Source organism: Arabidopsis lyrata, assembly GCF_000004255.2.
Source record: "Arabidopsis lyrata subsp. lyrata unplaced genomic scaffold ARALYscaffold_8, whole genome shotgun sequence".
Lineage (NCBI taxonomy): Eukaryota > Viridiplantae > Streptophyta > Magnoliopsida > Brassicales > Brassicaceae > Arabidopsis > Arabidopsis lyrata.
In genome coordinates this window covers 2,563,381-2,575,111 of record NW_003302548.1, presented here as the reverse complement: position 1 = coordinate 2,575,111, position 11,731 = coordinate 2,563,381, and the positions used below count along the sequence as shown (strand labels likewise).

The following is an 11,731-nucleotide window of genomic DNA, read 5'->3' as shown; positions in this document are numbered from 1 at the left end:
TACTAACCAATTTCATTCTAACTTCTCAATTCCAGACCTAGAAACTAAACCAACCATCATCATTACTCATGTTCTGTCTCGAAGCAAAGGACATATACATTACCGTTTATATTTCCGATGTAGCAGAGACAACATTCAAGTGTGGAATATCGTCGAACACTTGGCGTGCTAGACATGGCAGATTCGAATCCACGAATACAACCAGCTTGGGAACATAATCATACTCGAGCAAGGATAACTCTGATTTCTTTGTTTTACTACACTCAAATCGTCAACTAATTCTGCTTGTTCTTCCTCTCAACCCTTCTTCATCTTTTCTTCTCCAAACTCTCACGTTCTTGCTTTAGCCCTTGTTGCTTCTCCTGTTCTCCATCATCAGATTCGTCATGCTTTTCTGATTCTTTATCAGTAAACTCTGTTGCTGACGAGACCTATGAGAGTAAGATTTCATCCGCAGAGTTTTACCGAAAGTAAGAGAAACTAAAGACCAACCTTGCTTTTAGATCTGTGTGGGAAATAGGAGATGTTTACCCCAGAACTCCATTGTCGTAAGAAGTTATGACCTGAAGGCGACGATGCGTCGAAGAAGATGGTTTTAGAAGAAGATTAGGCTTCTTATAACCACAAAGATTTTTGGGAGGAGAGACGACGGCGTAAAGGCCATTGTTACTTAGAGCGGTGATGAAGTCGTGTTCCCAAGAAGAAGAAGAAGAAGAAGAAGAAGAAAATTGGATTTGGACCTTGGATGATTGGTATGGAGCAGATCTGGATTTCTGATTAGGGTTGCAGGGAATATAGAGATGGATCCAATGAGGAATAGCACGGACAAAGTCTTAAAATCATACAGATCCTTTACTGATCTGAGATCTCCAAGAGCCAAACCAGCCTGGGTAAATGAAGTTACCTGAAGCAAGCAACTTTTCTACCAGCCCTTTGAGTGGCTCCATCTTTTTAATTAGACGTTGTGCAAAATTGTAACTGTAACAACATTACAAATTATTTTATGAGATCTAATTGTTTGCAATATAATTGTAAATTTATGAATCAGAAGACGTACTATCATTAACCATAAGATCTAAAATTTCTAATCAGTTACCTTAAGAATCCATGAACAAAATGATAAGAAATCGAATTTTCCCAAGAAATAACATCAATGGCAGATGCATGGAATTTCTGTCTTCAATTGATAGATTAGTCGGTTGCTTTTATCTAATTGAGATTCAATCGCAGATGGTAGAACAATTTTCATTTGAACTTTTTTGATATTTTAATTAGGAGTAGAATCTCTACCTATAGATACTCGAATCATAAATTTGCTTCCCAGATGCTTCAAAGCTGGTCTTGATTGCTCCACCAAATTGACATCATAATTGTTTCACCTTCTTCACTAAATTGGCTTCACGGTCTGAGATGCGTCATCCTCCGTCAACCATGAAAATGCTTAGTCGCTTCACATGAACAAATTTTTTTTGTAAATATTGGTTGAGATGTGTTTCTACTTAATGATGGGTTTCTATTCTTTCTCTTTTTTTCGCTTATGGGTTTTGTAGTCTAATCTCAAATATGTGCTTGACCCAACAAAAAAATGACGTGGGCTGGGTAAATTTTTTTAAGTAATGCAATTATGGTTCGAATTTCTCATGCATTTTAATTGGAAACCTTTTTCAATTTAAAAAATGACATTTACATTTTTGGCACATTTCCCCTTTTTTCGAGAGATCAAAAGTTAACTTAGTTACCTATTTTTTCTTTTTCAAATTAATAAAAAATATTTGTCTTGAGATAAGATAAGAAACATGAAGGAATAATGTTGTTGTCAATTAATAATTTAAACCCATATTATATTTTATAATTTTAATATCACCATATTTAAAGCCTAACTGGTTTAGACGAACGAATGCAGTTGCAGTTAAAAGAATTTGTGAAAACGAGCAGTTGCGAAAATGGACAGTTACCGAAACGGAAGGTTGCGGTTTAAGCGATATTTAACGTTTTGTACGGCTGGTCCAGCAGTTAAAAATGGATGCGTTGCGGGATTTTGATGACGGGTTGGCCAGTAGGTGCGATAACAGTTAAACAAAAAATTACCAAAACAAATACAAAAAGATATAAAAACAACAAAAACTATATTATTCAAATATTAAATAGTTGAATATGATTATAATTATTCATATCGATCAAACAAATACAATATTTCAATGTGAAAAAAACAATCTTGAAAAAAATTATATTTAAAAATTCGCAGATTTAATAGTGGAGCGGGTTACAATTAGCAATAATCCGAGGTAGGATTTAAATAGAATTGTTAGTGTCTTTTGATATCTTTAAATGTGTAACTATAATACTTAATTACTAAATTACATATATACTACGGGTTAAATCTAAAGGCACTAAAAATTTAAATCAAATAATTCTAATACTAATTAAAAAACTGTAAAAAATCAATATTGTTATATGTAATAAAATATTATTCCGCAGACCGCGGTGTACCGTGGGTAAAATCTTATTAAAAACCATACATAATCAAACTTTCGTTACGGTACCAATAAAAAAAAAATTAATACATCAAATTCATAAGTTTATAACAAAATAGTAAAAAAAAAAATTATCCCGCGGTGTACCGCGGGTCATATCCTAGTGTATATGATTGAACGACTGTAAATTATACCTCTGAATGAGATTAATGAGTTTTGCGTTTGATTATAGTATCAAAGATCTTGGTACTAGGATTCAAATCCAAGATTAATGATTTTCATTTTTACTTGTAAAATCGACAAAAATTTTGAGTCGACATTTATTTTCGTTTGGGCCGAGACTATATGATTAATGGGCCCATAGATAAGTTTCGTCTAAAAACGGCGTCGTAGTCGGAAAAGATTAGACCCTCGGACTGACCTAGATGGATCAGAAGTTCTTTAACCGTTTCGTTAAGGGAACGAAGAAGCCGAAAACTTTCTCTGAGCTCTTCTTCTTCTTCGGAATTAAATATCTCTAGCCCCTTTTCCTCCAAACATTCTTTCAAAAACCCTCACTTATTCTCACTACCCCCTCTCCTTCCCAGTACATTTAAAAACCAACTATACCCTTGCCTTTTATCCAATTTATTTCTACATTAAATTTTATTACCAACAAATTCTTAAAAGCAACCAATCATATTCATTCTCTCTCCCCTCTCATTAACTACCAAAAACCTTAAAAAATGAGATTATTCTTCTTCTTCTTACGACATATTTCCTCTCCTCTCTTCTTCTTCTTCTTCTTTTTTTTTTCTTCTCCATCTCCAAAGACATATCTCATCTCTTCTTCTTCTTCTCCATCAAAAAACTTAAAAAAATCAAATTCTTCTTCTTCTTACGATTCAAGCATCTTCAATGACATATTTCCTCTCTATTTCTTTTTCTCCATCCACCATTAAAGCTCGTTGTTTACTTCTTCTTCTCTATCCACTAGTAAGTATACTTGTTTTTTAGTGAATTATGATTGAGAAAAGTTGAATTCGTAGCTTGAATGCAGTTTTTGGTAGAAAAAATTGGGAATTGTAGATTTGGAACAACTGAAACCATTAGGTACAACTAAGTATAATATTACCGAAACCCTAAATTTGGTGCAATTGGGACAAATGAGTACAACTATGTTGATGGACTGCTACGAAAAATATAAAATTATAGACCATTTTCTTTCTCTCTTTCTTTTTCAGGGACAATAAAAAAGAATTCAGTCCGCTTTAATTTGCTTGTGCTTATGCTTTGGAGAACATAGAAGAAAATGAGGTAAGAAGAGGTCGAAGAGGCCGAGTAGTTTAGGTGAGTAGTTTACCAATGATGGTAACAATGATGGTGACGTTGATGGGACGATGAGGGTGACCAAGGTTGATTTCTAAGTGCCATTATTAGGATGATTTAAGAAGCGATGTTGTTTGTATTGGTTTTGTTTGTGAAACTTACTTGTTCTGTTTCGTACAACTAAGTTTTAACAGATACAACTCTGGTTGAATTTTTTATCGTATCTATACAAATTAAATTGTTTTGTCTTGGTACAACTAAGTACAACCTGTACAACTAAGGTCTATTGCCTTAGCTAGTTTTCAGAGTTTTATATAATATGAAAATTTAAAACCAAATAAAAAAATCTTAAAAAATGCATACTCGGTGGTAATGAAACTACACAAGAAGTTTTTGACAAAAAAATTCATATTTTCCTAAATTAATGAAATTCTTATCACAAAATCTCACATTCATACACTAACAACCTTATACTTCCATTGTTACTTTGTAGATTTGAACTAAAAAATTTTAAATTTTTGAAATACTTGTATTTTGATAAATATAACTACACTCATACAAAGAAATGGTATTTTGATGAGACAATACCATCGGTTCCACCCACAAAAATTAATTTAGAGTTGATAACAACTATATTTACTAAATTCTCGATATTGTACAACTATGAGCAAAAATGTGCAACCGAGTACAACTGTACAACTATGAACAAATTTTAGATATTTATGTTAGATCTTTCTCAGATATTTTTAGATATTTGTAGATATTTCTTTTATTTTTTATTTTAATCAAAATACTTAGATTCACCAAAAAAAAAAAAAAGTAAAATACTTTTTTTTTTCAACACTATATATTTTTTAACATACTTAGTAGATTCATAGTGTTGTTGTGAATTTTTTCATCAAAACACTTTGACTCATAGTTTTTTGGTGATTTTTCTGTCAAAAAAACTTAGATTCATACAAACCCAGATACATAGTTGTACATAAGTGTACCATTTGTACCTAAACACTTAGATTCATACATAACATTAGAAACCAAAACACATCTGAACACACCAAGTCTTCTTCTGCTTCTTCTTCTCCTTATCCTTCTCTTTCTCCTTCTCCTTCTCAGTCTCAGTCTCAGTCTCAGTCTCCTTTTCCTTTTCCTCCTCTCGTAATAGAGAAACAAATGTTATAGGCTAATATATACGTACAAAAAATTTCATCTATGTCTGCAATCCACTCCTTATTAACTTACTTGAAACCAGATTTCTTCCAAAATTGACCAAGAGAAATCAATCATTTTAAGAAGAGTTTACAAACAAAGTTACAACTTTCACTCAATATCTCCAAATAAAAACAAGAAAAAGTAGCTACATGTGGTCCGAATTTCAAACCCGAATTGTAATTCAAATCCTATTAGTAATCTTAAAATCCGAACTGTAATCATAAAAAATCCTAATTGTAATCGAAATTCCATTCAAAATGCATTTGTTTCAAACAAAATCAAAGAGAATTACATATCAAACCCTCACAGAGAAGAAGAAATTGGAAGAAATCAAATCCTAATTAAACCTAACACAATAAAACAAAATTAGGGATCAAACAAATGAAATCTTACAAAGAGAAGACACGACGGAGTTCTCACGGCGGATTTCTCGATTTCACTGCGAATTTCTCACGAAGAAGAAGAGAGAGGACGGATCTTTGGATCGATAGAAACGAGTGAAGAGGGAAGATGAAAAAGATGAATGAGTATCGATGGAATCGAGAAAAGAGAGAAAAAAAAAAGAAGAAAGAAGAAGAAGAAAAGAGATTGAAAGCTTTGTGTTTGTCGGATTGTTGACTCGGGACAGAGAGAAACGAAAAAGATGAAAAAGTCGTAGAGAGGAGAAATAAAAAAAAAGGTGATTTGGAAATTAGTGTTTGGATTCGACTTTGGGGATAAAATATCCGAAAGTCATATGGATCTAGATCCAACTGACTGGTTAGGTCGTAAATAAGTGAAAACTCCTTGTTTTATTTGTCTTTTACTATTTTTCTGAATTAAAATAAACTATTAACTATATTAATTTTATTACGAGGCTAAATGGAATGGATTTTGAGTACAGGGGCCGACTAGATTAAAATCCTTCTTCTTCTTCTTCCCCAAAAAAAAAAACCCTAATTTCTAGATCCATCTCTAAGAAACTCTCGTCGTTCCTCTTAAACATGGCTTCGAAGCTCCCGATGCAAAACATCGACAACGCCAATGTTGCGAAGGCTCCGGCATCATCGCTAGCTTCCGCTGGGAATACAATTGAGCATATCCTACTTTGTCCTGATTCTTATATAGGATCGATTGAGAAACATACCCAAACGCTTTGGGTTTATGAGAAGGAAGAGATGGTTTGTCGTTCTGTTACTTATGTTCCTGGATTGTATAAGATCTTTGATGAGATCCTTGTGAATGCTGCTGATAATAAACGGAGAGATCCGTCTATGGATTCTGTCAAAGTTGTGATCGATGTTGAGAAGAATCAGATTAGTGTGTGTAACAGTGGTGATGGAGTTCCTCTTGAAGAAGGTGTTTTTGTGCCTGGGATTTTTTTTGGTCATTGGTTGAGGAGGAATTACGATAATAATGTTAAGAAGACTACTGGTAGAAGAAACGGATTTGGTGCTACGCTTACAAACATCTTCTCTACTGAATTCATTATAGAGATTGCAGATGGGAAGAGATCACTCAAGAAGTATAAGCAGGTATTGGAATCGTTTTATTTGCTTTCTGTGTTGAGTTTTAGATTTCGATTGATTAGAGTAATTTGAGGAATTTTGATTGACATTACTGGTGATGTTTTAGGTCTTTGAAAACAATATGGGGAACATGTCTAAACTATTTATAACCAAGTGCAATAAGGGTGAGAATTGGACGAAGGTTACATTCAAGCCTGATTTGAAGAAGTTTAACATGACTGAATTGGAGAACGATGTGGTTGCTCTAATGAGTAAGCGAGTGTTTGATATTGCTGGCTGTTTGGGACAGACTGTCAAAGTTGACCTGAATGGAAAACGAGTACCAATTAAGTCATTCAGTGATTATGTTGATCTCTACTTAAGTGCCGCCAGTAAATCAAGGACTGAGCCTCTCCCAAGGTTTGTTCTATGATTCGTTATTGAGTTATAACAATTTTGGTGTCTTGGAATAGATTTTGATCTTTTTGAGTTTTTGTGTGAGTAGGATGAATGAGAAAGTTAATGATAGATGGGAAGTTTGTGTGAGCTTAAGTGATGGACGGTTTCAACATATATATATATATATATATATATATATATAATGGCTGGCTATTATTACCTTTTGTTCTTCATGATGAATGAGTAAACTCGTTTTTGGCTACTAACAGGTTAGCTTTGTCAACTCCATTGCGACAATTAAGGGTGGTACGCATGTTGATTATGTGACCAGCCAGGTCACAGAGTACATTGTGGGTATTGTGAACAAAAAGAAGAAATACCCTAATGTCAAGACTCATAATGTGAAGAACCATCTGTGGGTCTTTGTCAATGCTCTGATTGACAATCCTGCGTTTGATTCTCAAACAAAAGAAACACTGACTCTTCCAGAGAGAAGTTTCGGGTCGAAATGTCAACTTTCAGAAAATATCCTTCAGAAAGGTATCGTGTGTTGATCTAAAGAAATGTGAACTTTCAGTTTGCTTGATCCATCTTTTTATATTAGTGTTGTAACTGCTTTAAAGAAGAGTCCTTAATGATTTCTTTTCTATATAATGTTTGTTTTAGTGGCCAAATCTGGCGTGGTGGAAAACTTGCTTTCGAACTATGAGGTATGATGGATTGAGTTATCTTTAAAATATCTGTGCTTTGCTTGTTATATATGCATGTTCTGATGTCCCTGTTTTCCCATTCAGCCTGGCACTCATATTTTTCCATCGATGGTTGATGACCTCACGCTTGAATACTATGAGAAGAAAAAGGTTAGAAAAGTTCAGTTTTTTTTTTTGAGGTTTTACTTATTAAGGCAATGATCTAACATTAACTGTGTTGTGATGTGTACAGGAAACTATGCTGAAGAATCAGGAAATTATGCTGAAGAATCGGGAACTTGAGCTGCTGAAACTAGAGATAGCTAATGATCAGAAGTTGAGAGAAAAATGGTTCACAGAAATCCTGGAAAATGCCAAGCCTGTCGAAGCAGCAGTTGCTGGAGCAACTAATGCAGCTGAAAGCTCATACTATAATTACCTATTGCAATTGTCTGTTTTGATTACAGATACAGTACAAGAGGTAAGGGCACAGAGAGATCAAATGATGGATGCAGTTGAAGACTTGAAAAACGCCACACCGGAATCCCTCAGGCTCAAAGAACTAGAGGTAAGGATGCACAATGCTAAGCCTTATTTATAACGCTTCACATTAGGAAATTACCACATTTTGTCATTGATACATCTTTTCCTCTTATCGCAGGAACTTGATAAGCAAGATGCTCAACCCGATGAAGAGAGACAGGCGCCAAAGAAACCGGCACCAAAGAAAGCCAGTGAATCTGTAACAAAAGAGGCTTCAAATTCAGCAATGGACACAGGTTAGTCTTGTGCTCAAATTGTTTTTCATTGTGTTTTGTTTTTCTAGGTTTGATCTAATATAACAGTAAGCTGTTAATAACAATCACATTTTTGACAAAGAAACATTGATCAAACAGAACTGCTTGCATGTAATGCCTGTCCTGAAGTTTAGCCTTTTCTTTTTCTGTGTCAACAGAAACAACTGAAACAGCGAAAGAAATTTCTCTGGATGACGATGATGACGACGTGGTAGTGTCCCCGGAGAAGAAAGTGAGGAAGCTGAGATCGTCTCCGTTTAACAAGAAGAGTAGTTCAGTGATGAGCAGGTTGGCTAATAAGGAAGAGGAGAGCAGCGAGAATGCAGCTGGAAACTCATCGTCAGAGAAATCTGGAGATGTTTTTGCGAATAGGGGGTATGTGTGGTGGAGTGATTCGGAGAGTGAATCTGGGAATGAGTCTGAGTTTGATGACATTGAAGACGATCAAGATGATGAGTAGAGTTAGAGAGAACTAACTCGGTTGTTGATAATGATTCAACTTAATTTCAAACTTTAGTTTCTCCCTCTCGTCTTCTTTAGAGTTTGGTGTTATTATTCTGATGAAAGACTTATTTTCTCTAAGGATTGGCACAAAACTCTGTTTTCTCTATTGATTATGCATTTAGTTTCATTAATCATTTTCTTCTCTTTGGTTGGTCACAGTTGGTCTCATTAATCATATGGATCTTCTGGGTTTAGCATAAATAAGCGAGATTGTGTATGATGGCACAATCTAATTTTGGTCATTTTTTCAAGTCAGTTAGCTTTAAAAATAATTTGGGGATTATTTCTATGATTCGTTAACGTATGTAATGTATGTATATCTTTATCAAAAAAAAAAAAAAAAAAAATGTATGTATGTATAACCACAAAAATTGGTTTATTATCTATCTTAAGTTAAGTTGGCTAACTTCGTAACATCTTAAATCAAAATTCAATAACCACACTGATTCGATAATTACCTTAAGTCCATGTATGGAGAACAAGGTTCAATTGAAGTGACTTGTAAAACCGGCATATAAGTTCACCCCTAACCACTCCTTTGTCAACCCAAACCGATATCTAATTTCTTTTTAATTGTAAAATCTAAACCGTAACCCTCTTTTTTTTATATAACATCAACCTAACCACTCCTTTATAAACCCAAACCGACATATAATTTCGTAAAAATTATAAAATCTAAACCCTAACCACTCCTTTATAAACCTAAACCGATATATAATTTTGTTTAATTGTAAAATAAAATATTTAATTGGTGGAATCCATAATTGATTTAATTTAGTTGTTTTATTTAAATATTATTAATTATTTTAATTAGTTTATTTAGATGATATGGCTAATTTTGATTGGTTAGTTAGAAGGAGGTGAATAAAAAGGATTCACCCCTAGGGGTGAATCCAAGAATCGTTCGCCATTCATGGTCCTAGTAAACATTCAAAGTCTTAGGGGGGTTTATTGGTTTATGGATTTGTAAATCCACATCGAATTTGGAAATCTTTAATAATTTTGAAATCAAGACATATGAATTTTGAAATAACATGTGTTTACCCACGGATTTGAATCCTTCTATTTTTCACTATGAAATCCATTCAAATCCTATTATTTTAAAATATGGATTTTGAAATCCAAAAACAAATCACTAAACGAATAATATAGTATTTTAATTAGTATTTATAAATCATCGAACTAATAACACATGATTTTGATAAAGATTTTAAAATCAATGATTGAATAACACCTGATTTTTGTATGAATTTCCAAATCTATTAATTAGTTCAAAAACACAACTAACTTTTAAAAAAGGCCAGAAATATGGATTAGTTCAAAAACACAACTAACTTTTAAAAAATGAATTTTGAAATCCCAAAACAAATCACTAAACGAATAATATAATATTTTAATTAGTATTTATAAATCATCGAACTAATAACACATGATTTTGATAAAGATTTTAAAATCAATGATTGAATAACACATGATTTTTGTATGAATTTCCAAATCTATTAATTAGTTCAAAAACACAAATCTTTTTACATATTAAATTATTTAATTTATAATTTTCTTAACATTATCTTTAAATCTCTAACCGTTAGATATGACACGTGTCGCAATCTCTTGAGTTAGTAACTTCGAAAACCCAACTTTATATAATAAGATGGCATAGAATTTTCATATTCTATTATCTTATATCAATCTTAAGAGAAGAAAGTAACATTTGACTAATGTCAGTGGCCTCTCAATTCTCATTAACCTAACATGTTAAAATCAATCAAAGCAGTCCTTAATCCTTATCTTACCAATAAGACTTACTTTTGTTTATACTTTTGTGATATTAACTAATAAAAAAAACAGAGTTTTAACTTTTAACTATAATAAATAGCATACTTCTTTTATAGTTTTTTATTCAATATTTTGACCAAATCTTAAAAATTTAATTCGTGTCCGAATTAAACCCGAAATGTGAAAAATAAAATTCCAATAAACGTTGAGACTCATATATCATTCCCACTTTTCGGATGCATATGTACATATATTTTGGACGGCGATATGATTTTTTAAGAAAACTTGGACTGCTTGTACCCATGATTGTCATGTGTAACCATCGTAAATTCCGAGTTGACGCAAATTTTGACCTTAAATTCAACAATATAGACAAAAAAAAAAAAAAAAAAAACAAAATTCAGCAGTAAGAATAATAAGATGACATTCAATATGATTTTTTTTATTTGTTTTCTCTTGGCTAATTAAGAAGCAACAACCAATTCGTTATAGAAACTAGAAAGGAAAAAAGAAGAGACGACAAAAAAGAAAAGTAAACCAGCTTTTATTTAGTTTTATTAAAAATCAGACACGTAAAATTCTTTTATATGTGAAAGAAATTAATAAATTATTTAAGTGAGTAAGGCTTCTATTAAATCCCTTACACTATTATTTGAGAAGTATTACAACATTTTGAACGTGTTATATTTCATTTCACTAGAGAAGTCATTAGAAGCATTATTATTTCATTATATATATCCCAAATATTTACTCCCCCATATTAGCAATATCCCAAAATTTACTCCCCCATATTAGCAATATATATAGACATAGTTTTCTATTTTTTTTTTTAAACAAATTTTTGAAAAAATCATATATAAATATACAATCATATATATATATATATATATATAATACATAATAATCCCAAATTTCAGAACTTTTTTTTTAATTAATTTAAATATTAAGAATTTGAGACAGTAAAATATAACAGAAATATCAATTTAGATAATAGACGTTCAAAAACTATTAATTTAAATCGAATATAAGAAATCATGCACTCTTATGCTACGAATCTTTTAGAGAATTGTTAAATGCCCTTTTCAATA

General features: G+C 32.3%; 1 protein-coding gene across 2 annotated transcripts; it reads left to right on the top strand.

The window, feature by feature from the left end:
- The first annotated feature begins 5,883 nt into the window (after positions 1–5,883).
- On the top strand, positions 5,884–9,001 carry LOC9301358 (DNA topoisomerase 2). Of its 2 annotated transcripts, none has more exons than XM_021034419.1 (9): positions 5,884–6,505; positions 6,606–6,898; positions 6,984–7,048; positions 7,145–7,417; positions 7,544–7,587; positions 7,672–7,712; positions 7,870–8,134; positions 8,228–8,345; positions 8,522–9,001. In XM_021034419.1, exons 1-9 carry the CDS (start codon positions 5,975–5,977, stop codon positions 8,821–8,823), a joined length of 1,932 nt encoding a protein of 643 aa, XP_020890078.1. In that variant the 5' UTR covers positions 5,884–5,974; the 3' UTR covers positions 8,824–9,001. The 2 variants fall into 2 exon arrangements, with proteins under 2 accessions (XP_020890078.1, XP_020890072.1); XM_021034413.1 differs by having other exon boundaries at positions 7,672–7,737; positions 7,820–8,134.
- Positions 9,002–11,731: the final 2,730 nt, after the last annotated feature.